The sequence below is a fragment of the Corylus avellana genome, chromosome 3 (assembly GCF_965113065.1).
Source record: "Corylus avellana chromosome 3, dhCorAvel1.hap1.2, whole genome shotgun sequence".
NCBI classification, from domain to species: Eukaryota; Viridiplantae; Streptophyta; class Magnoliopsida; order Fagales; family Betulaceae; genus Corylus; species Corylus avellana.
The window spans coordinates 10,981,193-11,007,163 of record NC_142492.1 but is presented as its reverse complement, the minus strand read 5'-3'; the positions used below and the strand labels follow the sequence as shown (position 1 = coordinate 11,007,163).

At 35.9% G+C, this 25,971-nt stretch overlaps 1 protein-coding gene across 2 annotated transcripts; it reads left to right on the top strand.

The window, feature by feature from the left end:
• The first annotated feature begins 982 nt into the window (after window positions 1-982).
• Window positions 983-24,388, top strand: LOC132175648 (transcription factor jumonji (jmjC) domain-containing protein). 2 transcript variants are annotated; one of them, XM_059587659.2, is made up of 33 exons: window positions 983-2,531; window positions 5,328-5,385; window positions 5,788-5,910; window positions 6,370-6,427; window positions 6,544-6,680; window positions 6,967-7,125; window positions 7,217-7,303; window positions 8,170-8,352; window positions 9,612-9,764; window positions 9,870-10,061; window positions 10,150-10,215; window positions 10,377-10,472; window positions 11,681-11,767; window positions 11,879-11,995; window positions 12,088-12,295; window positions 12,427-12,491; window positions 12,688-12,746; window positions 12,850-12,981; window positions 13,077-13,236; window positions 13,315-13,650; window positions 14,238-14,423; window positions 14,568-14,629; window positions 16,167-16,245; window positions 16,970-17,119; window positions 17,216-17,349; window positions 17,692-17,812; window positions 17,886-17,959; window positions 21,424-21,568; window positions 21,713-21,862; window positions 22,925-23,020; window positions 23,105-23,200; window positions 23,302-23,501; window positions 23,944-24,388. In XM_059587659.2, exons 1-33 carry the CDS (start codon window positions 1,201-1,203, stop codon window positions 24,185-24,187), a joined length of 5,544 nt encoding a protein of 1,847 aa, XP_059443642.2. In that variant the 5' UTR covers window positions 983-1,200; the 3' UTR covers window positions 24,188-24,388. The 2 variants fall into 2 exon arrangements, with proteins under 2 accessions (XP_059443642.2, XP_059443640.2); XM_059587657.2 differs by having other exon boundaries at window positions 6,964-7,125.
• The last annotated feature ends 1,583 nt before the right edge of the window (window positions 24,389-25,971 follow it).

Sequence of the window (25,971 nt, the reverse complement as noted above, 5' to 3'; positions counted from 1 at the left end):
ATGGCTCGTCTTATTTTTACTAATCCAATGCTAATATAATATTAAAGCCAAAACCAATTAGAGATTCAAAGCTAAGATACAAAACTAACTAAACAATAAATAAGCAACCTATTAATATAACTAAAACAAACTAGGCTAATAAAGTTGCTTCATTTGAAGAACAAGGCACTAAGAAGAGGCTTTTTCTATTCACCAAGGCACTCTCACACACTCGATCTAAAGTAAAAATGATTAGAAATGGTGGAAATAATTAAGCTGAAGGGGCATAGGAAAAATGTGTATTTATAGAGTTGCAAGACTCTGAGAATAAGGATAAGCTTTATTCATATTATTACCACGTGTTGAACGTTCGAGATGTATCTTCCAACGTTTGGTGTACTGTTAAATTCGAATTTCATCTGGAGTCAATAAATCATAAAATCATAGATTTTTTTTTTTTTCTTTGAGGGGCATAAAATCATAGATTGTGACTTATGGGGAGATCACTATTTCATGCATGACCCAAAAAAAGAAAAATTGAAACCACGTTCGGGCAAAGTCAAGCCCATTAATTGCACAACAGGATCTAAGCAAGCCATCTCGTCCGTCCATTGTACTGCTCCTTTTAACGTACTACATCTGATCTAATCAATCGTCTCTGACACGTGTACTCGAATGAAGAACCGAGAAGGCAGTGGACCAGCAAATACCACACTCGCAGTCAACGCACCTGAAATCAACGTACACAATCACACCCGTTGATTCAACCCATCTCCGCGCGTAGAGTCCCCACTGGTCCTAGCCCCAACACGCACGGCAAGGAAAAAGACCAAAAGCAGAGATGAACAACACAACAACGACGAAATGGTACGGCCCATTTAAAGTGAGGCCTAAAAGGGCATTAAGGGCATTTCAATTTCCGTAAATTTAACCATCTTTAGACCCCTAAATATATAACCTGAAATATCCCTACTTTTAACGACCATATTCATTTTCAACCAACGAAGCCAAACTCACTTGCACAGTTCCACACTCAAAAGAGAAAGGTACGCTGAAACCCTAGAAACCACTCTCTTTGATTTTCACTAATTGCAATACTGTAATCTATTTGTAGCTATCTCTCTATATATACATACATGTGTGTATGTTTATGTATATGTATGGATATGTGAATAAGTAATGGTGTGTGTATAGGTTTTGTTGTATGTGTGGTGGGGGGTAATGGGGAAAGGGAGACCTAGGGCTGTGGAGAAGGGGGTGTTAGGGCAAAATGGTGGTGTTTCGTTATCTGGGTCATTGAATATTCCATCTGGGCCTGTGTATTACCCAACTGAGGATGAATTTAGGGACCCTTTGGAGTATATAAATAAGATTAGGCAAGAGGCTGAGAGATATGGGATTTGTAGGATAGTTCCGCCGAAGAGTTGGAAGCCCCCGTTTGCGTTGGATTGGGAGTCGTTTACGTTTCCCACGAAAACCCAGGCAATTCACCAGTTGCAGGCGCGGCCGGCCGCGTGTGATTCCAAGACTTTTGAGTTGGAGTACAGTAGGTTTTTGGAGGATCATTGTGGGAAGAAGTTGAGGAAGAAGGTGGTGTTTGAGGGGGAGGAGCTGGATTTGTGTAAATTGTTTAATGGGGTGAAGCGGTATGGTGGGTACGATAAGGTTTTGAAGGAGAAGAAGTGGGGGGAGGTTTCGTGGTTTGTGAGGTCGGCAAGGAAGATTTCAGAGTGTGCGAAGCATGTGTTGTGTCAGTTGTATCGAGAGCATTTGTTTGATTATGAGAATTATTACAATCGGTTGAATCAAAAGGCTGGTAGTGGGTATAAGAGAGGATCGCATGAGAAGAGGAAGAGTGAACATGAGGCTGAATTTTCAGGCTCAAAAAGGAGACGTAGAAGTAATGGTGGTGATAAAGTTAAGGTTTGTAAGGTAGAGGAGGAAGAGCATGATCAGATATGCGAACAATGCAGAAGTGGACTGCATGGGGAAGTGATGCTTCTTTGTGATAGGTGTAACAAGGGGTGGCATATTTATTGTCTTTCCCCACCTTTAAAGCAAGTTCCAGAAGGTAATTGGTATTGCTTAGAGTGCTTGAATTCTGACGAGGATTGCTTTGGTTTTGTGCCTGGTAAACGGTACTCATTGGAAGCTTTTAGGCGTGTGGCTGATCGCGCCAAGAAGAGATGGTTTGGGACCGTATCTGCATCACGGGTGCAAATAGAGAAAAAGTTCTGGGAAATTGTGGAGGGATTGGTGGGTGAGGTTGAAGTTATGTATGGTAGTGACTTGGATACCTCCATTTATGGGAGTGGTTTTCCACGTGCAAATGACCAGAGACCACAAACAGTTGAAGCTAAGGTTTGGGGTGAATACTGTGATAGTCCCTGGAATATTAATAACTTGCCCAAATTGAAAGGGTCAATGCTTCGAGCTGTTCATCAAAACATTACTGGTGTTATGGTGCCCTGGCTGTATATGGGGATGCTGTTTTCGGCTTTTTGCTGGCATTTTGAAGATCACTGTTTGTACTCGATGAATTATCTGCACTGGTATGTATCTAATTGTGCCTTATCTATCATTTTCATTTATTTATTTTATTTTTGTGACTATGTAACTGTGGCTCATTTTCTTTGTATTTGTTTGTCAACTTTTCTGTTTGAGAACTAGTATTTGTTTTAGAAAATGAGAGGGTGTATTTAGACGCATGACGTGATAACCCAAAAAAGTTGCTTATTACTAGTATTGAGTTATAAAAGAAAAATCCACTACATAGATTGAGATTAAATGTGAAGAAAAAACTAATGATCACATCAGTAGTGTACAATGATTAAATAAGCATCCAAAGTATTAGCTGGACCATTTTCAAGGTATGGTTATTGCTTTAGTTTTTGATTTGTTGATTTATCAAAAGCTGACTGCACCCAATTTAAACAAAAGAAAAGGGTCATTACACAATGCTGGTCCCACTTAAATGGGATCTTGGGAGGGATGTCTTGGATATGGTCGTGCCCTTCAGCATTTTTGCATGAAGTGGTGACGCCGGGCAGAACTAAGATTGTTCTGACAGCGTATAATAGCAACAGAAACTAAGAATTTAAAATAGAAAAGGGAACTCAGGAAGAGAGAAAATAACAAATAGGGAAGAGAAAGTCCATAAGTGCCTCAAATTAGCAAACAGAAAAATAACTATTAAAGACTTAAATTTAATTGATAGTATAAACTGAATTAAAAAATAACAAAGACTAGATGCCTTTGTATAGGCTGGGCACATCCTAAATTAATAAGGAAAAGGAAAAGCAAACCTAATTGGAAAAAGAAAACAAATCCTAATAGGAAAAGGAAAAAAAATCCTAATAGGAAAGGAAAAACCCAATCCTTACTTAAAAAGGAAAACTAAAACACACATGCATAATTAAAATAACAATTTTCTCAAATTCCTCCTGCATCAGTTTCTTCGGGTTGGAAAGAACTCACCCTCGAGTTAAAATCATCTTTTCCTCGATCTTTTGGATGTCCAATTAATTCTTTCCATCCCATACTTCTCAACATCAATGCAACTTGATATCGGAAGAGAAACAATTTACAACCTATCACAACATGACTGCGAATAGTATTTTGAAAATTCTTCATATCATATTGAGATATTTCAATCTTCACACAGTATTCATTTATCTTCTCCCATTCGTGCGGCATATAAATCTCCCTAAAAGGATCAACTATTTCTTCCTCTTTGAAAATAAAATTTTCCTCCACCTCTATAAGATCTTCATCATCGACATATGTATCATAAATTGGTGGAGAATTCCAATCCACGAAACATTGAGAAGGATTTTCAACGTCTTCTTCATGTTGAAACTCTTCATCAACAAACTTAACTCTGAAGTCTAAGTCCTCATGTCGTTCATCCCGAACATGTTCCCAAAACAGAACAGGCTTGTGATACGGGCTCTTGAAATTGGATTTTGAATTGTGACTGTCAATATCGCAATACATCTCCAAGTTTTGCGCCGCTAGACGCTGGGTTAACTCCGCAACCTGCCTCTGCAAATCTTCAATCATCACGTTTTGTATACTGCGCTCATGGTAAGGGACTTCCTCATTCGGAACCTATCCACGTTGACCATGACCACCGGTCATGAAAAACTAATGAAAACAATTCATCGCAAGAAGGCGCTAAGCTCTTATACCAATTGACACCGAGCAGAACTAAGATTGTTCTGACAGCGTATGATATCAGCAGAAACTAAAAATTGAAGATAGAAAAGGGAACTCAAGAAGAGAGAAAATAACAAATAGGGAAGAGAAAGTCCCTGAGTGCTCGAAATAAGCAAACAGAGAAATAACTCTGAAAGACTTAAATTTAATTTGTAGTATAAACTGAATTCAAAAATAACAAAGACTAGATGCCTTTATATAGGATATGCACCTCCTAAATTAACAAGGAAAAGGAAAAGCAAACCTAATTGGAAAATGAAAACAAATCCTAATAGGAAAAAGAAGACAAATCCTAATAGGAAAGGAAAAACCAAATCCTTATTGAAAAAGGAAAACTAAAACACACATGCATAATTAAAATAACAATTTTCTCAAATTCCTCTTGCATCAAGTCGTCACTTGCGCTTGGCAGCCTGAGGCTTTTTCCATTTCACTTGACAACGGACCCTCCAAATGAACAAAAAAGTCAGATAAAAACTGAAGAATGATTTAATTGGATCCTGTGTTTGGTTTATTTTGAAGTTCTTTGCTTTTTATTTTTTTCATGTTTTTGTGTCTTTAGCCATCTCTATTTGTTAGGATTATGGCTTAGTTGAGTTGAGTTGAGCTGTCTCTCAGGGAATTTGGTGGAGTGTTGATGAATCACAGTTTAGTTTGAACTGTGATTGGCTGTACTGGTCCATTAAATTACATTGAGGTGTACTGTGCAGTTCAATTCTACCCTCTTTGGGGTTTGAAAAGATTGCCGTTGGGGTTGGTGTTTTGGGAGAAATCCAAGTCAGTTTGGCATTGGTAAACTATGTTCTTTTTTTTTGGCATTGGTAAACTATGTTCTATTCAGGGTTGTTAGAAGCAGCTATTCTTTAGATGGTGGTACTGTTGGTATAAGTGAGACTCAGAGTTTCTTTCTTTTGTCTACACATTTTGCTGCCAGGTGAATCATTAAATAGACATTCAGGTGCCCGTGATTATATTATTCTTTTATATGTGTATTTTTCACATACGTATATGTGTGTGTGCGCGTGTATAACATATGTATCTATAACAGTTCTTGTGGTTTGGATTTCTACCACTTTAGTTTAGTTTTATACAAAACAGATGCTCACTTCTCATTTCTGTGGTTGTCTCAGGGGAGAGCCAAAATGTTGGTACAGTGTCCCTGGTAGTGAAGCCCAAGCTTTTGAAAAGGTAGTTCTCAGAGTTCTTTAGAATAATGTTTGACATTCTTCTTTGGGTCCATAGGCATTTTCACCCCTTGAAATGTCCTTTCTTTCTCTTTTTATGGTATCTTTATTGTCCATCATTCATTGCAATGAAACAATTTGATGTATAATTTATGTACCTTATTAGCTTCTAGGAATTAATTCTAGTTGTATACTTCGATTTCTGTGATTTTTTTTGTTATCTCCTTTTCATATTCTTAAGAGATGCATTCCACTGTTCCTGTGGTAGTAGGTTAGTATATTACTTTGACAATTATCTAGCAGTTTCACTATTATGTGGGTCCCTGATGAATATTATGTGTTGACTACTCGGTTTCTTCTTATCAATAAAACATGCTTGTGACCAACTTATTCCACTTTCCTGTAGGTTATGCAGAAGAGTCTTCCTGATCTTTTTGATGCACAACCAGATCTACTCTTCCAGCTTGTCACCATGTTGAATCCATCTGTCTTGCAAGAACATGGAGTTCCTGTCTATAGCATATTACAGGTGTGACCTGAAATATTTTTTCATTTCCCCCTCATCCTGTTTTTGTTGTTCACCAAGTGGTAAATTAGTTGAATGGTTTGGTGAATATAAGTGTCTTATATTTTTGCTGAATAAGGTTATTCATGGGGAATATACAATAGAAACTCATAATTTTAATGTTTGCTTGAGTTTTAATTTGTGGGAGGAATGTTGAAGCGGGTTGGGTTTTGGAACTTTGAAGCAATAAGAGAGTTCAGGGTCCTTTTCTTTGTATCACCTATAGAAGAAATGGATATGAGTAGAACTGGACATTCTGGCATAGGCTGCTTGTCCAAACTGTCATATCTACATCTACTGTTTTTTATAGCATCTCCTTGTGATATTTTTTGATGATACTTAAATTTTTGGTGGCTATTGATTCATTTGTTTGAATCCTTGAAATTGTTTGATACGATTCTCTTTATGCTTGCTATCTGCCAGGAGCCTGGTAATTTTGTCATCACCTTCCCTAGATCATACCATGGAGGTTTCAATCTTGGTAGGCCACACCATTTTAGTTTTACTAGCTAGTGGTGATCAATTGAAGAGCTTTGTGCTCTATTAAATTGTAATGAATCATATGTGGCATATAATAATTATGCTTGTTCTTTTCAGGTTTAAATTGTGCAGAGGCTGTCAACTTTGCTCCTGCTGACTGGCTGCCTCATGGTGGCGTTGGAGCAGAGCGGTATCAGCAGTATCACAAAGCTGCTGTTTTGTCTCATGAGGAGCTTCTTTGCGTCGTAGCCAAGGTTGCAAATTTTGACCTGGAACTTATTTTCTTATTTAAAATTTCACGATAACTTGATATTAGGCCAATCATCAATATTTGTCTAAAAAGTTGAGTGTAACCTGCACCAATTTTTCCCCCTGTTATCATATACAATGATTGTGTATTTGTTTTTTCCTCAACATATGTAATCATTGATTGTTTATTACTTTGGATTGCTTCTCGCTCTTTGCTTCTTGAATTGAATCTTGGTATTACTCCAGTAACTTTTCTGCTTCTTCTGCTTGATGTTGTTTTGATTTTAGCAGAATGACTGCAATGGCCGAGTATCACCTTATTTGAAGAAAGAATTGCTTAGAATATATGATAAAGAGAAAAATTTGAGAGAGCAGCTTTGGAAAAATGGCATCATAAAGTCATCTCCCATGTCCCCTCGGAAATGTCCTGAATATGTGGGTACTGAAGAGGTATTTACCTTAAAGCATACACACGCTTATTGATTTTCATTTTATGAAGATATACTCTGTGGTGTTCAAAATCTCCTGGTGGGTTTTGTAGGATCCAACATGTATTATATGCAAGCAGTATCTCTATCTTTCTGCTGTTGTTTGCCGCTGTAGGCCATCTGCTTTTGTATGTCTGGAGGTATGTGACATTCATAATTCCTGACTTAAAAAATGTATATGCCAAGTGTACGTTGACATGAGCTATAAGTCTACTCTGAGTGCATCGATCTTGCTCTGAATGTTAAGTTTAAGAGAGATTGCTAATGTTGTTAAGTTGGACTTGGTGGTAAGTTTGATTGCCTCCTAAGCTCGAGTTCATTGGCAAGAAGAAATTTTCTCATAATTGCTCTGCTTTTCTGATGCTGAGTTGGAGTGCTCTTCAATTGATTGCAAAATGCGAAGTAAAATAGTGGTGCACTTGTCTCATTTATCAGTGGAAATGTGTAGGCTTTTGTTTTTGGAACCCATTCATTTTACTTTCTTTTGTGAGATATCAGTATTGTTTGTAGTTATAATTCCTTTTTGTTTTCTAAACAAATTTGAAGAAGAAAGGCTTGACTTTTCAAAAAACCGTTTATTCTAAAATTTTTCAGGTCAATTATCATGTGCAGGTTGATTGGAAATTTGGAATGCATAATAAAAAGTGCAATTAATTGCATATTTTTATAAAAACTCAATTTTCAAGAATCTCTCAACTCTGGAACTGGCTTATGTTAATCTCTCTCTCTCTCTCTCTCTTTTTCCTATTCAAAGGGGGGGAAAAGGGGGTTAGGCTTATGTTAATCTTATTCTTCATATATCCCTTCTTTTGACAATCTATTTTGTAGCCTATTTTGTTTTTGCTAAATGGTGGCTTTCTAATTGTTTTAATGGAGAACTTGATTATGAAGATGATTTGAAATTATTCTGGACTTGTTCAAAGTTTTATGATTGTAAATATCTAATGCTTGGTGCATTTGAATTATATTATCTACCATTGACCGATTATCTATGCCTCTCATGCAGCACTGGGAACGCCTCTGTGAATGCAAATCCAGTAGACTGTGTCTTCTTTATCGTCACACACTCGCAGAATTGTATGACTTGGTGCTTACAGTTGATAAATATAGTTGTGAAGAGATGGAAGAGAGTAGAAGTATAAGGAAGCAAACATCAATTTCCACTGAACTAAATACCTTGACTAAAAAGGTTTAGTTTTTGATATTTTGTTTACTACTTGATATATTGGAATTTCATTTGCTATCCGTCTGGTTGGGTTATCTTAATTATACAATTTTATAGATATGTAAATCTCAAATTCTTTTTGCCCACTCTGCTTTTGGCCCTTGATCATCACTAAGAAATATGCTGAATCAGTCTTTTAGTGTTTTACTTTTATTATTACCATGAATTTCCTCTCTGGAATATTATGATTTATTCAGACAGATAGTTTGTACAATTCCAATATACCTGTTTTTCGGAGTTGTCTAGAAGGGATTGTTGCTGGATATCCTTACCCTTTGGCCCCAATATAAATAGGCGTAAGTATTGAGTAATATAAGTCAACACCTGCACTTCAAGTAATATAATTGATATTTATTATGGCTATGATAAACTTAATCCAAAGTGGAAGTGAGATACAGTAAAAATTAGACATTTATTGTATGAATGCTACTTTCCATATTAAGTTCCTTTCATCAGAATATCCTTTCATGTCTCTGTTTTTATTGGGCTGAAAAGGATATGCTGGGTTCCAGCTCTTAAAGGTTAATTCTATTCCAAAAATGCAGGATGAGACTGGAGAGAGATATAATAAGGCCATTTAGGCAGGGCTGTAGCTTTTCAAAATGTGAAAAATTGAAGTTTCTTTGAGAATCTATTCTTGGGATGCTTCTTGAAAGCCACCAAAAAGAACGAAGCCACTTCATAAAAATTGCAAAAACCTAAAGCACCATTTTGTTTCATTTTTTTTTTTTTTTTTAAAAGAAAAAAAAAATAAAAAACACCATTTGCTTTCTAGTTATGAAGCATAAATATTTTGAATTGGATCAATACTTCCAATTGAATGAGCACGAGTAACGGATCCATGGATAAATAGGGAAGGGAGTATCTCTAATTGTAACTAAATCCTTACAGATCTGGTAGGAACTAGGAGATCACCCCTGAATGCCAAAAATGAGGGTGGTGAAGCATTGAATAATGGTGATAGTATTGTAATAATTGTGAGGTTTAGTTTTAACTTTTTATGATGTAGGAAGTATTGGTTGAAGTTATGTTTGTTTCCTTGTGCAAGTGGGATCTGTTTGTGATTACTTTTTTTTTGTTGATGAGCAGATGATGCCCTGTTAACCAGCCTTGTGCTTTAAGTGAATTACAGATCTGGTTATAATGTAGTTTGTTTCATTAAGTATGATAGGATTGATGAATTGGGGTATTTATGACTGTTTTCTTGGACCATTTGCATGTAGATCAAAGGTGGCCATGTTACTCTGGATCAGCTTGCAGCCCAATGGCTTTTGCAGTCGGGCAAGATTTTTCAGAATCCATTTTCAAGTGAAGCCTATGTTGCTGTGTTGAAGGAAGCTGAACAGTTTCTTTGGGCTGGTTCTGAAATGGATCCTGTGAGCTTTTAGCCTCCATCTTTCTGTTTTTTTCATTCTTGTTGCTCTTAAAATTGGACATTACAGCAGTAGTTTCTTAATAAAAAAGTTACACTTTGGACACAGGTACGGGACATGGTAAAGAATTTGATTGAAGCTCAGAAATGGGCAGAAGGCATAAGAGATTGTCTAGCTAAAGTTGAAAACTGGTCACGTCATTGTGGTGGGGATCTAGAGAAAATTCACTTTGAATATGTCAATGAGTTACTGAGTATCAACCCTGTGCCCTGTAATGAGCCTAGGCATCTCAAGTTGAAGGTTATTATGGTTTAGTGTGTGAATATTGTTTCCACTGTGTGGGTATCTGCCAAATTGAACTTATTGCTGTTTGTTTTCTGACATTCAGGAGTGTGCAACAGAGGCAAGACTGTTGATTCGAGAAATTGATGATGCTCTATCAACATGCTCAAAAGTACCTTTTTTAGAAAAAATTGACTATATGTTTTTATCATTTACTTTATTTTAATTTTTGAGATTATATTGAAAGTAATTGTCTTCTGGCAGCTTGCAGCATTAATTAGTTATGGTGTTTCCTTTTTCTCCATTTGTTTTGATTGATGTTTATCGCTGCAGATTTCTGAGTTGGAATTCTTGTACTCCAGAGTTTGTGGCTTACCAATTTATGTAAAAGAGAGTGAGCAATTATCACAGAAAATTACTGCAGTAAAGGTATTTCCTTTTGAACATATGCAGATTTAGTATGATATTTTTAGTTTTTTGGGTTGCTTGTCCTCCTTGTGGCAATCTGGCCAATATTTTTTCTTTTACCATTTATTTCTAATAATTTATTAGATTTTTCAATGGATAAAAGTTGCAAAATAATGTTCATATGTTGCCTGGATATCACATGATCTTGGGTGTAGGATGGGTATTCTACTTTCCATTTGCTGCTTCAGTAATATTTCTCATTTTTTAAATGTTTTTTATCATTTGTTACTTAGATGGGATTGATAGGCTCTGTTGCTTGAGAGCAGCTTAAATTCTGGTTTTCCCTTTTGTCGGATATATGGAAAACTCCTAGGGAAAGAAACTTATGGGTGCTTCCACAAGTGAAAATTAATAACTTAAAGTGCAAGAGGGGAAAGCCACAGGCAGAAAACAACTATTATGTTGAGTGGAGAGCTCCCAGTAAATTACTGGATTTTAATATGGTGAAAGGTCATGATTTTAATGCAACACACTTTTGAACTCCAGCATAACCTGGCAAGGCCTTCACAGGGTCAAGTACCTCAGAACTGTTGGGATAACCTAATTTAGTCTGGGCCTTGACACGCTTAATTAATGGCTTCAACTTCTGAGAATCCCTTTTTGCAGGATGCTCAGCAGTGAAAAGCCATGCTTCCAAACTGATGCTATGAATGGCCTAAAAACTATACTTTTTTGATAAGTAATTCAATCTTAATAGATGGGGACTACATTAGGGTTATATTTCAAAATGCTTGGGGTTTAATTTGTGAAATGTGGAAATTTTGATAATAATTCTTCACAGTTAAATGTATTTCTCTCTCCTTGACATCTGTTTTTGCCCTAAAGATTTCCACGTAGGATTGAACAATGTAAATCCTGTGGTGTCTGTACTGGTTCTTTGGGAATTGATCTTGAGTTTGGTTACGCATGGAACCTACATGCATTTTTCTTGTTTTCAAAATAATTTTATTTCGATGATTTTTTCTCAAGAAAATATCAACTTATAAACTTTACTATGGTAAAAGGTATTTGTCTTTCACTTAGTAAGCGTGCTACAAGCAAGTTCAGTTGTGGCCAAAGCCATGATACGCTAATTAAAGTAACTAGCTTTTGGATTTCATTACTCTTGTGTTTTGTATTTTTTTCCATTTGTTTTCTTTCTAATCCGGTTTATTACTGAGAACCATTAGGTCTGGATAGAAAGTGTACGGAAATGCATCACTGAGAAATGCCCTGGCACAATCGAGGTTGATATCATTTACAAGTTAGAGTCAGAGGTGATTACGATTTCTACATATTTCCAATTGCTATTATCTTCTTTTTGTCAATTTCTGTGGTTGTTTCTTTAGGTATCCACACGCTATGATCTTAATCTCAATGTTGAACAGATTTTGGAGCTTCAAGTTAAACTCCCAGAGACAGAAATGCTTTTTGATTTATTAAGGCAAGCTGAACTATGTCGTGCTCAATGTGCTGAGATTTTAAAAGGTCCTATCAGTCTAAAGGTTGGCTTTGTGGGGTTTTGTTGTCGTTTTTTGTGGTTTTAACTGTTCATTGGAGTTTAAGGCCTACCTTTTTAACCAATAACTTTTTTCAGACTATCGAAGTGCTTCTTCAAGAATTGAATGGCTGTACTGTGAACATACCAGAGTTGAAGCTTCTGAGGCAGTACCACACTGATGCACTGTTGTGGATCTCCCGGTTTAATGATGTTCTGGTGAACATTAATGAGCGGGAGGATTATCACAATGTAGTTGATGAATTAAATAGCATTGTCACAGATGGAGGATCTTTAACAATTCAAGGTTCGCTTTTGATGACATGCGACTTTTCTGTTTTAGTGTTTTCTGTTTTGGATATTTATGGAGATCATTATTAGAGTCATCATTCTTGATTTTGTTTTATATTGTTCTGATGGTGTGTTTGTTTTGAGCAGTTGATGAATTGCCTATAGCCGAGGTTGAGTTGAAGAAGGCCTGTTGCAGGGAAAAAGCTATTAAGGTAATTCAATATGAACCCATTTTGTCTTCAGGGTGTTCTTCTTTCCCCCCTCCTCCTCATGTACTTGATGGTTTTAAATTTCAAGATTACGTTAATTAAATGAAAACAACACTCTAATTTGTTTTGGTGCTTGTGTGTCAAGCATTTTTTGGAAATTCATTGGGGAACTTTATTCATTTATGCTACGTTGAAACAGGCACGCCATACTAAAATGTGTCTGGACTGCATTCAGCAACTGATGATGGAGGCTACAGTGTAAGCTTTTTTCCTTGATACCCCTAAAAAACTGGGAGTGCCAAAGGTTTTTGCTTTATATTTTTTATACAGCTTTGTGTTTCAATTTTCATTCTTTTTTCAGGCTTCAGATTGAGAGAGAAAAATTATATGTTGATATGACTGGAGTACTTGCTGCTGCTGTACATTGGGAGGAAAGAGCAAAAGATATTCTTGCACATGAGGCTCCAATGTGCGACTTTGAGGATGTCATAAGGTATTAAGTGCACTTTGCTTGTTTGTTTTTGACTTTTTGATTTTTATGGCTTATTTTGCCTGCTGGTAATAATAGTTGACATTGAACTTCTTCAGGGCTTCAGAGGACATATTTGTGATTCTGCCTTCTCTTGATGATGTCAAAGATACAGTATTAATAGCCAAGTCCTGGTTAAAAAAGTCAAAACCTTTTTTAATGTCTGCTTCGTCTTCAGCTCCCGCCTCAAGTTCTTTACTCGAAGCTAAGGCCTTGCAGGTTCTTGCTCTTTCCCGCATGTTGGTACTTTGCTTAAATTTGGACTGTATATGTGATGATATCCTCTATATTTTGTAGGATTTAGTTTCTCAGTCGAAGATTCTGAAGATATCTTTGGAAGAAAGCAGGGTACTAGAAACAGTTTTGAAGAACTGTGAGGAGTGGGAGCAAGAAGCACGTTCTCTTCTGCAAGATGCTGGGTGCATATTTGGTTCGAGTAATATAGGCGATGGAATAGTCAACTGTCTTATTTCTAAAATGGAATGTATAATTTCTAAAATGGAATGTGTCACAAAAAGTGGTTTATCTCTTGGTTTCAACTTTCGTGAGATTCCAGAACTTCAAGGTAACTGTTCTGCCCTGCAATGGTGCAAGAAGGCCCTTTCTTTCTGCTCCGGTGCTCCTTCTTTTGAGGTGAAATTTTAAACTAATTAACATGGTCATATTATATATTGATGCTTTTAGGTGTTACATGGGCTTCCTTTATTCTTTCTTCGAAGCTTTGATGATTATAAAGAAACTTGTGCTTCTTTTTGTTTGCAATTTATTTTTGTTGTTTCTAAGTGATTTGTGAAACAGTGCAAGTTGCAATTAAATTGATGTATGCCATTGTTTATTACTTCAAGAAGTGATAATGAATGAAGTATAGGTACATAAACATACTTGGGTTGCGCCCTCTGCTCTTTAATAAGATTGTTTTGATTATAAAAGAAGTGTAGATACAAAAACATTTTCTGCATTATGAGGGAATTAGTTTTGCTTTAGTATCCTCACCTTCGAGATTGTCTTAATCAAACCCCTGGGTTTTAATGCAATCAATTTTTTTTTGGAATAGAATAGTTGGGATTTGCACAACTTTATTGGTTTTGAGTTGTTTCTTCCTTGTGTGAGATAATTCAATTATGTATAGGCTTAGTCGAGTTGTATAAAATTGTTCTTCTTAGGTGTTTTACCAAGTGGTTTATTTTGATGAAGGGCTTTCTTCACATTTTATCTTGTAGGATGTTGAGGACTTGGTGAAGGATGCAGAGCAACTTCCCCATGCATGCGTGTCTGGCCCCTTATGCAGCTCATTGATTGTTGGGATCAGATGGCTTAAGCAAGCGTCAGAGGCAATCTCTTTGCCACATTTGACTTTCAAAAGATGCAAGTTGAGTGATGCTGAAGAAGTTCTTGCAGACTCTCAGGTTTTTGTGTTTGCTCATTATGTTACCTCTTCATATCTTCTCAAATCTACCATTTTATGAATTGAATGCTTAGTGTTCTATTTATCCTATTGTTTAAAGTTGATTTGTCATATAGAATTGACTTTTAGCTTTCTCTATTTGCAGAGTATTGATGTCTCCTTTCCGGTGATGGTTGGTCAACTTGAAAATGCTATCCATAAACATAAGTGAGCAAATTGATTGTCTCATTCTATTGTTTTCTTTTTGTTATTTCTAGCCTTTTGACTTGTAATACATCACTTGGGTCTGTAGTAGAACCGCACACTTGTGTAGGTATACTATGTGTGTGTGTATATATATGTAGCTTTAATTTCAAGCGTCATTTCAGATATGTAACTAAATGCTCTGATAGTGTTTTCATGCTGTGAAAGTTTTAGATGTTAGTGAAACCACTGATGCAGCTTGATTTCCACTTGAAAGTTGCAACCCGTGCTTACTAAAAAATGGTGCCCATAGGAGTCAATATCTATCCTCTCATTTTTATCTGTTTAAGTATGTTGGAAGATTATTTTGTATGTGCCTGTTGATTCTCACTGATTATGGTTTCTTTATCATTGAGTACTTTGTTATTTCTCTTTGTAGTTTGATCAGGTTCTCTTCACCTATAACCCTACTGCAGTCAAACTCAAATGAGTTTTCTTGTCACATTTGACCTTTCGTGGGGTGTTATCTTTTGTTGGATTGAGTTAGCTTGGGTTATGTTTTGTTGAATCACCACTTGTCCTAAAAGTTTAAGCTGATAAGAAAGGGTAAATTTAATCATTTAATCAACATTGTAATACTCCCCCTAAAGTATGGGCTCAAACTCCTTTTTAATAGGTTGTTCAACATGTGGAATATTTTAATTAAATTGAGGGTGAAGTGACGGAGTCGAGGCTCACACTCGAGACCTCTGGCTCTGATACTATGTTAAATTACCACTTATCCCAAAAATTTAAGCTGATAGAAGAGATGGAATTTAATTATTTAATTTATATTCTAACTCTTCCCTTCACACTTGGGTTCAAACTCCCTTTTAATTGGTGAGGCCTAATATGTGAGACATTTAATTGAAATGAGAGGTAAATAACAGAGTCGAAGTTCAAATTTAGGACGTTTGGCTCTGAGATTATATGTTAAATCACCATTTGTTCTAAAAGCTTGATAGAAAATGATAAATTTAATTATTTAATCAACAGTTTAGCATGCCTAATAGTGTAGTAAACCGTTTCACTTGTTGTGGAGGGTTGAGAGGTAGTCTTCAGTGTGCAGCTATGTGGAAGATGGTTCTGTTCTTTCTTGTGTAGTCTCTTGAGGGAAATAAATGATAGAAGTTTTGAAAACCACGAGATGACGATGGTAAAACTTAAGTCTTTGTTTTTCAAATTTCTTTACCACTGGACAACTGCCTTAGATCTTAATTTGCTTAGTTTTTCCTTTGCAAGCTAGGTGTTTCTCTTGTATACATGTACTTGGATTGCACTTTTAATAATATTTCGATTACTAATAAAAAAAATGAACACCATAGTCTTTATTATATTCTCAATGTTGTTCAAAACTAAATTGGATGACATATATTTGCCCCAATTATTCTCTAAAGATTGATGACATATATTCCCAAAGCTCACTTGACCGAGCTTTGGGAATGTATCTGATATGTTTCTCTCAATTATTTGTTGTTTTAATAGTTCTTGATGCTTATCACATTTTTAACTGTAAATGTAGGCTGTGGCAAGAACAAGTTTGTCAGTTTTTCGATAGAAAATATGAGGATCGATCTTGGTCTCTGATGTTAGAGCTCAAGGTATGCATGTGTTAGGGAAAGTTTAATTACTTGTATTGCCTTGGATAATTCTACTCATATTCTTTTTTCATGAATCCATATAAGAGTTGCGTGTTGCAAGTCTGCATGTTCATAAGTATATTGGTGGGTCTGCATGCTAATTTGTTAAAATATCAGCGAGTTCTTTATTTGAACTAAGGTAGTGTTTTCCTTCTATCTTTAAAAAAAAAAAAAAAGTTTTCAGTGAACACAAGAAAGTCTTTGCCCTGTATCATTATGCTGCATGAGATTCCCAAACCTACTTACATTTAATGGAGGTGTTGCATTTAATAACTTTGAACTCTTGTTGGGACATAGAGTTCTGTTTTCTCCTTGACCAGTACTATTTTATAAAACTGCTGGATTTTTAGTTACTTTTATGCTGGTGAATAATGTAATAATGTCCCATCTTACTGTTCTCTCTCTCTCTCTCTCTCTCTCTCTCTCTATATATATATATATATATATATATATATTTCTTTTAATTTATTGCTCCTTTATTTTCATAGGATGAACAACGTGGCTAAAAAGCTTCAGTCAGTTTGATCCTTTCTTTCTTTCTCTCTTTTTTTTTTTTTTTTTTTTTTTTGTACTTTCTTTGTTTGATTTTATGCACTGGCAAAATTGTTCTTTCTAACTTGAAGTGTGTTGGCTAACATCACTTGTACGTATCATTTGTAGCCTAATATTATGTGAGCATCTGCAGGAACTTGGAAGTGCTGTTGCTTTCAGTTGCTCAGAACTTGATATGGTTTTATCTAAAGTTGAGAAGGTTGAGAAGTGGACAAAGCGCTGCATGGATGTTTTAGGGACTTCAATTGGGGATGAGAACTCTTTGCTTCATGCTTTACGAAAGGTTTCAACCTGTCTGTCTTATCTGTTTTCTTCTACAATTTTGATGCTTTGTTCACAATATCAATTTGATATATTTAAAATGTATTTCATTGCACAGATTAAGCAGACTCTAGATAGATCTTTGTACATGTATGACAAGTCACGTGTTTTTGAAGCGAGAAATTTATGTGTCTGCTGCTCCAGTGATACTGAGAACCTGGTGATTCTTACTTGTTCAACGTGCAAGGACTGGTAAGGTATTTGCTACCTTGTTAGCATTTACTTATTTAATCTGTCTATCAAGGTCAAGATGACCAGGATTTATAATATGTATTCCACACTATAGGTTGTTATTTCAATGTCAAATTTTTCCAGTAATCATTTAAGCTCTTTTGAAGGATTTTGAGCTACATGACTCTGATTCCTGTTCTGCAGATTCCTTTCTTTCCCCACTTTCCTGTGGCTACTGAATAATCTGATAATGATCATCCCTACTACTTTAGTTGTTGTCCCATGTATCATAATTTCTTTTGTTTCTGTTTCAGTTTTTATGTTCTGGTTATCACATGTTTTAGATTTCTTTCGTACGAACAGCTATCATTTGCGGTGCCTAGGATCAATGGCAACAAATTCAAATGGTGCAGAAGTGTATATATGCCCTTATTGCCAATTTTTGGAAGGCGGATCAATTTGTCAAATTAAAGGCGGTCCTCTGGTATGCAATATATTTTTGAAGCTTCGTTCATAAGAAACCTTTGTAGCCCATCTCACTTCTTCTGTGTGTACAGAGATTTGGAGGGAAGCGTCCTGAATTACAAATGCTTGTTGAACTTCTATCTGATGCTGAAGATTTCTTTTTATGGTAATACACTGCACTATTGAGGCTCTCTATTGTTTCTCCATGACCAGTACTATTTTATAAAACCGCTGGATTTTTAGTTACTTTTATGCTGGTGAATAATGTAATAATCTCCCATCTTATTGTTCTATATATATATTTTTCTTTTAATTTATTCCTCCTTTATTTTCATAAGATGAATAACGTGGCTAAACCCTATTTTTTAATTCAATTGTCTAGTGGCTTCTCTAAATCATATTTTAGCTCATGTATTTTATGGATTGTGTATATAGTTTATTTAACTTTTTGTTATTTTATGAGTTATGAAATAATACTTGATGCATTCTATTCTTTTTTTTTTTTTTTCTTTTTTTCTTTTATTTATTTTTATTAAAATTGGCAAAACGAAGGCATCTTGTGAAGAATTGTGTAAACTTTGTTATGATGGTGAACATGCATGATATACATTTATTCTCCTCTAGCACTATATAATTTGAACTCTATTTGCTGCTATATTAGTTTTCCTTCCCCAAGTAATATTGAGATTAGCTAAGCTGGAGAATATGATTCTAAAACTAAGGTGGCAGTAGTAGGAAATATAGCAAATCAAATAAATAGAAGGAATAATTCCATTGAATCTTTGTTTTAATGGTACAATGTCTTCAGATCATACTGTGATCAAAGAATACGTTGTGTAGTTCTATGATAGCTTGTTTACTAAAATGTTCAGTTGGCGGCCTAGGTTGGATGACTTTTCTTTTTATTCCATTGGTGAGGATGAGGCCATTTGGTTGGAGAGCTTTTGAGGATGATGAGGTCTTTGAGTTGGTGAAAGTCCTAAACAGTGACAAGGCCTACAATTTTTCTATGGTGTTCTTCCAAGCATGTTGGGATGTTCCTAAAGAAGATATCATGAATGTTTTCCATGATTTATCACGCCAAAGGAATGTTTGGGTGGTATGGGGTGGGCTTTGGAAAAATATCAAGAACTGGGGGGAGTTCTCTAGTCATACTAGATTTGAGGTGGGTAATGACTCCAAAATTAAATTTTGGCATGATGTGTGGTGTGGGGACTAGTCCCTTAAGATAGCTTTTTTGGAATTATTCAGTATTGCTCGCTCTATGCTTTCGTGGCTGATTGTTTGGAAATTTCTACTGACTCTCACTAATGGATCTTTAGCTTTATTTGAGTGGCACAAGACGGGGAGGTGGATTTCTTTATCATATTTATTATTCTGTTGTACTCCTTCAGACTAAGATGAGAGGATGAAAATGAGCCTTGTTTGGCCCTTTCCAAGTAGGGCTGGTTTTGACACGACATTCGAATTTGACACGAAATTAGCGGGTTAAAGTTTTGTATAATTGGGTTAAGGTCAACCTGAATTAACCTGTTTAAAAAATGGGTCAATCCTAGGTGAACCCACTTAACTTATGGATGACTCGTTTAACCCATATACATTTAAAAAAAAAAACAAACTAAACCTAAATTAAAGTAAGCGGGTTATGCGGATTGGGTCAAATGGGTCATTCATTTATTTGAATTATTTTTCAAGTAATGAGTTAAACGGGTTGTGTTTGGGTCAATTTAACACGACTTGTTTATCATACGGGTTGTGCCACCTGTTAATTTGAATGGTTCATATTAGGGTTGAGGGGTTTGACTTATTTAAGTAAATGGATCGTGTTAGGGTTGACCCTTAACGGGTTGGTGGGTCGATTGACCTGACATGAACCCGGATTGCCGGCCTTTAAAAAAAAATAAAAAATCATTCTATAAGGTACCCTGTGAGAGTACTCATTTCCCTTGGAATAGTGTTTAGCGTAATAATGTTTCATTGAGAGCAATGTTCTTTGTTTGGTCGGCCATGCTGGGGAAGGTTCTCGCTACAGTAACTCTTGAGGAAGCGGCACATCATAGTGGTAGACTAGTGTTGCATGTGTAAACTGAGCAGAGAATTTGTTGATCATCTCTTAGTCCATTGTGAGATTGCTCGTGCTTTATGGACTTCTATTTTTAGTCTTTTTGGGTTACATTAGGTCATGCCCAGATGAGTAGTAGACCTTTTCGCTTCCCTTGGAATAGTATTTAGCGTAATAATGTTTAATTGAGAGCAATGTTCTTTGTTTGGTCGGCCATGCTAGGGAAGTTTCTCGCTACAGTTACTCTTGAGGAAGCGGCACATCATAGTGGTAGACTAGTGTTGCATGTGTAAAATGAGCAGGGAGTTTGTTGATCATCTCTTAGTCCACTGTGAGATTGCTCGTGCTTTATGGACTTCTATTTTTAGTCTTTTTGGGTTACATTAGGTCATGCCCAGATGAGTGGTAGACCTTTTCACCTGTTGGAGAGGGCAATCTAGCAGTCTTGACTCCTCATGGTGCAACTGAGTGGAAGTTGGTACTGTCCTACCTGATGTGGTGAATCTAGAGAGAAAGAAATGAATGGAGTCTTGAAGACCGTGAGAGCATGGTGCTGGAATTAAAAGCTTTATTCTTCAATACCTGTTACTAATGGACAGTTGCCCTTGATTTCATTTTTGTAGCTTTTGTGGGTTTCTTGATTTTTTTTCTCCTTATGGTTAGATTTTTCTTTTATATATCTCGTGTACTTGGGTTGTGCCTTTGTGCTTTTAATGAAATACATTTACTTATCAAAAAAAGGAAATATAGCAAGAAATGATCAGTGACAGGTTTTGGATGCAAAATACTTTTCTGTTCAAACAGATTCAACTCTAGCAGCTGAAGTTAGAGCCATCAGAGAAGTAATTAAGATGGCTTGAGAGCTTCTGTTGTGAAATTTGATCACTGAGACTGATGTCTAGTAGTTCATCGCCATCCCGTTAAATAAGAATAACCTATCAACATGGGAGTTCCTCCTATTATATATAGCATACAAATTTTAATTAACAGACTTCTGAGTTTCAAGGTTTGCTTGATTTCAAGGTGCTGCTAACACTGGGCAGTTTGTTAGCCACCAAAAACTAACTTGATGATGTGCCCTGTAACCTGGGTGTCTTCACTTCATCTTCAGTTGATTCATATATTGACTAAGGATGGCTTGCCTGATCCATCTTATATTTGGCTTTTGGTTTTCCTATGTTTTTGGTTTTGGGTCTTTTTTTCTTGTTAGGCTTGTTGATTAGCCGGATACCATGTAATTGCTTTTGCATTTACAGACAATAGAATGGTAATAAGTTGTTTTACCTGAAGTTGATTGGACTTTGAATTTTGTAACTACTATGGGGATCTGACTGTGGTAAAAAAATAATGGTTCTCCAACGGAATTTGCCACATGCTTCTGATAAGGGTTTTTTTTTTTTTTTTTTCAAAACGCTACACCTGCATTTACCTTAAACCCTTTCCTTATTAAAAAAAAAGTTTTTTATTGTTTTTTAATTAAGGTTATTTAATGGGTTACCAAATTCATAAATTTGAATCGTTTAAGGTGAATACTTCATTTATTGAGAAACTGCTGTTGGTTTTTACAGGATTGAGGAAAGAGATGTATTGAAACAACTTGTGGATCAAGCTTTGGCATGCAGAACTTGCTTGACAGAAATTCTTGATTTCGCTTTAGCTTATTTTGATAAAGATCTCGGCATTGTCTCTGAAAAGCTAACTATTGCTATTAAGGTACTTGAGACTTTACATCATTTACTGTTGATATATTAAGCTGTACGTGCATAATTGATTTTAATTTTTGTATTTTGTGAGAGAAAACCGCAATATCCTAAAATCTATATATTCTTACTCATTTGAAGTGGTTTTGTTACACAGGCCATTGAAGTGGCAGGTCTGTATGATCATCAAGGTAATTGCAACCTTGATCTGGCATTTGCAAGATACTCATGGAGATTCAAAGTCAATAGATTATTAGAGGGTTTACAAAAGCCCACGATCCAACAGGTTCAGCAGCATTTGAAAGAGGTATGTTTTATTGACTACTTGGCTTTTGGGAGTATTCTAGATTCTTAAGATGGGTTATTTGATGTAGAATTCTCTAGGGTTTTCACGAGTGGTATTTATCGAAGTGGGGTAGTTGACATGGGGATAGCATCTGCCAAGATGTCCATTGATTATTCTAAACTAAAATTTGTTCGGCTTGAGAATTACTAAATAAAAAGGAATGAGAAAGACATGGTAAATCGATTCCACTAGTACGCAGAATGATTTAATGCCTATGTTCTTCCTGCAAATTTCTTGATGTGTTGCACATCCACTGGCTTTGGCGTCTCTGGTTCTATGGAGGAACAAAGAATTGAAATCTTATGGAAAAGTGGAATAGGAGACTTGGCTAGGGCTGGAGTAATATAATTGATTTGTGTTAGTGAAGACTACTTTCAACCATTCATAGAATGGAGTAGATTCAGTTTGAGCCTATAGGTAGTTGGTATAGGCAGTCAATCCAAGCAAATCCTTATGTATTAGTTCTTATATAGCTCTCAGTAATTCTTCAGCATCCATTGTGCAGATGCTCAAGCTATTACTACAAGATGTTATTGGTTTGCTGCGGATTACTTGTTATTGAGTTTTCAGTTTGTTAAATGAGAATTTTTTGTAACACAGCTTTCCTGTGAAAATGAAATATGGTTTACATTTTTAATATATACTTCTTCATTGAAAGGGCTGCCTTTTTATTATTTGCCTTCTCTGGGACAAATAGTTGCTACTTAATCAATCAATTCTTTCCCTCCCTCCCACAAGGGGTACATTACTTTCAAATTTCTGTTCTGTATTGGACAAAACATAGTTGATTCAAACATTGGCAACGGATGACCTAGTTTGAAAGAACAAAAATGAACCTGTTGTGTTAGTACCCTAATATATATTCCTCAAGCACGAGCTTTGTCTGGGAAGATGCTTTCTGGCATGTGAGGAATACCTCTTTGATTATTTACATATATGCACATATACAGCTCTTGGTACATATATGCATATATACATATTTACATTTATGCATATATAAACTCGATCAATATTGTGTGGCAGGGTCTGGCCATGAACATTCCACCTGAAGATTACTACAGGCAAAGACTGACAGAAGCAAAGCGAATTGCCTTGCTATGGGCAGAACATGCTAAGAAGGTCTAGAAATTGCTGATTCTCTCTCTCTCTCTCTCATGCTCTCTCTCTCTCTCTCTCTCACTGGCTCTTTTGTTTTATGCACAGGTTGCAGCAGATTCTGGAGCTCTCAGCTTAGATAAAGTTTTTGAACTTATCATGGAAGGTGAAAGTTTGCCTGTTTATGTTGAGAAGGAAATTAAGGTAAAGAGATAATTGTTTTTGTGTTACGCAGAGAAGGAAATTAAGTTTAAGAGATATTTTCCTTGGCATTTAATTGATCAGCTACCGTTTGGTGGTTGCAGTTACTAAGAGCTCGAAGTATACTCTATTGCATTTGCCGAAAGCCGTATGATCAAAGAAAAATGATTGCTTGTGATCAATGTGATGAATGGTACCATTTTGATTGCATTAAATTGCGATCCCCACCAAAGGTCTACATCTGTCCTGCATGTAATCCTCAAAAAGAAGACTTATCTACAACACCATCAGTGGATCATGATAGGTAAGTTATAAGATAAAATTCCTTTTGTGAAAATTGTAATTACATCAGCATATCTTTTATTTTTGCTGTATGGTTGAGGCCTTATTTTGGGTTTGGGAATGTAAATTAGTCAATAAAACACAAAATGCAGAGCTGATAATGCTGTTTGACATGGCTTTTATGGAATATGAATGCGTTCCAAATAAGCATTTGAAGCACATCTTATCAAATGATAGAATTTTTCTTTAAATGAATAAAATTGTGAGAAAGGAGTTGGGGGTGATAAAATCTTGCCAGGGGTTTTTTGATTCTGTTGGTGACAGATTATTACCAGATTTTTTTGAAAAAAAAATGAATGAGTTATTTGTTACTTCTATCATCTATTGGAAACATAATATCATTTTTAATATTTGCATGTTCTTTCCTATTTTTAGTAAGTAGTTCGTTCTTAATGCTTTGACAGATCAATCTGTGCCAGATTGGCAGAGCCTGAAACACCTTCTCTTAAACACACGAGGTTGATAAAGAAAACAACAAAAGCTGAGTCTAGTCTAAGGGAAAAGATGCAGCCAATTACAGATCAAAATAATAGTTTGGGTATTGGGATTGAACGGATACGGTGGCGTAATCAGAAGCCTTTCAGAAGAGCAGCTAAAAAACGTGCTGAGGTTACCAGTCTCTCTCCATTTTTCCATACACAACAATAAAAATGGAAATAGATAGTTATCAATCATTTAATTTATTCAATTGATTCTTATGATTTTAGCTCAATTATCTGTTTTCAGCCCCTTAAGAAATAATGAGGATACTTTCATATTTATACGCGCTCATCTGCGCGTGAAAATTTTGAGATCCTACAGTTTGAAATTAAATTAACCTACCTGTTTTAGTCTTCCTTTTTCCTCTGATATGGTTGGTTGGTAAGCTGAAAAGATGTATGATCGATGTTGCTGTTCTCTCTCTCTCTCTCTTGGGCGTGTGAATGTCTTTGTGATGTTTAACCTCTCTGGCATCAGCTGAAGCTCCTTTTCTCACTTGGAATATTACTATACTATAGTAATTGATCAGCAAGAGAAACCAATCCTAGACAAGGCACCAGTGCAAGAGTTGGCCTCGGTGGAAATTGTTGGTTGTCTGCATCCTCAACCTGTTCCTTTGGACTTGCAAATAACTAGTGTGATGGTCTTTCGTTTTCATTCACACCATATATCAGTTTTAGTACCTGTCAAGGTGCAGCCTAGTGATCAAAGGGCGGGCTTGGGATAATCCGTAAACTCGGACATCCTGTGTTCGATTCCACATTAGGAGTTTTCCTAATACATGGTTTTGGTGAGTGGAGTCGTGTATCTAGGGTTTACTTTCCAAGAGCAGGTTTGAAGGGCCAACTTTACTATTCTCTTCGGTTGTCTCTAAGCAACTTCAAATTTGCAGGTGAAAAAGGTGGTTGAAACTAGTTATCTATGGAAAGTAAGTGCTCCATAAGTTTTGGAAGAGGGTCACCCTTAAAAGGGCAGTTAACTGTTGTATACTCTCTTATTAGTTCAACTGTCATGTGGCTGATACACTTTTTGCTGCATTGGAATTCATCATGACTTGGTTCGACAAATTATATTCTGGAGTAATCTGAAACATCTAATGCAGTAATCATTAATTACAGAGGACATTGCTGGTTACATTGCTCATCATCCATGGGATTGCAGGTTTTCGTCAACCAGTGTTTCATGTGGGAGAGGGGTTGCACGTCATAGCTGTAAGCCTTGTTTCATGTGGCATGCAATCTCTTTGAAATTATTGCTTGCTCAAAACTTTGCTGAAAGGAATGAGATCCTCTCAATTTCAAGTGAAATGTAGAGAAATCATTTCACGTTCTGCATTTTTTAAATTACATAGCAATATATTCACCATGTGGCAACATGTACACGGTTAGATCTCTAGAATCTAATTTAGACCACAATGGTTCTTTCTATGTCAAGTGAAATGGAGAGAGGATCTTTATCATTGCCGAAAAGATAGAAATCCGCTATCCGCAATCAAACTAAGCACAATATGCAAGAAGATGAGATATTCCATGACCTATGATGCCATCTATTTTAGTTGGCACAATATGAATTTCAATACAAGTAATTTCCAAATTGGATGAAAATTAAGGATCTTAATTTTTTGGTTTGGTTGAGTCAAGAAAAATACTTGTATTCTTGGGGAGGATGGGGAAATGAGGTTTTTATTAAAATTATTTACATTTTTTTTTTAATGTGAATTGTTTTATAATATTTTGTGAAAAATGTTTTATTTTGGAAAAAAGTTTTTATCCCTCCCTAATTGTAATATTTTAAAACATTTTTATATGAAAGGCCGTCAAGAATGAGGGGAGTATATCATTAGATGAATGTTTTACCCTATGAAGATAATGTTTTTCGATCTGTATTGCAGTCACATGATAGAAATGATTAATATAGAATATGAGATTCAATCTACTTAAATGGTTCTACTT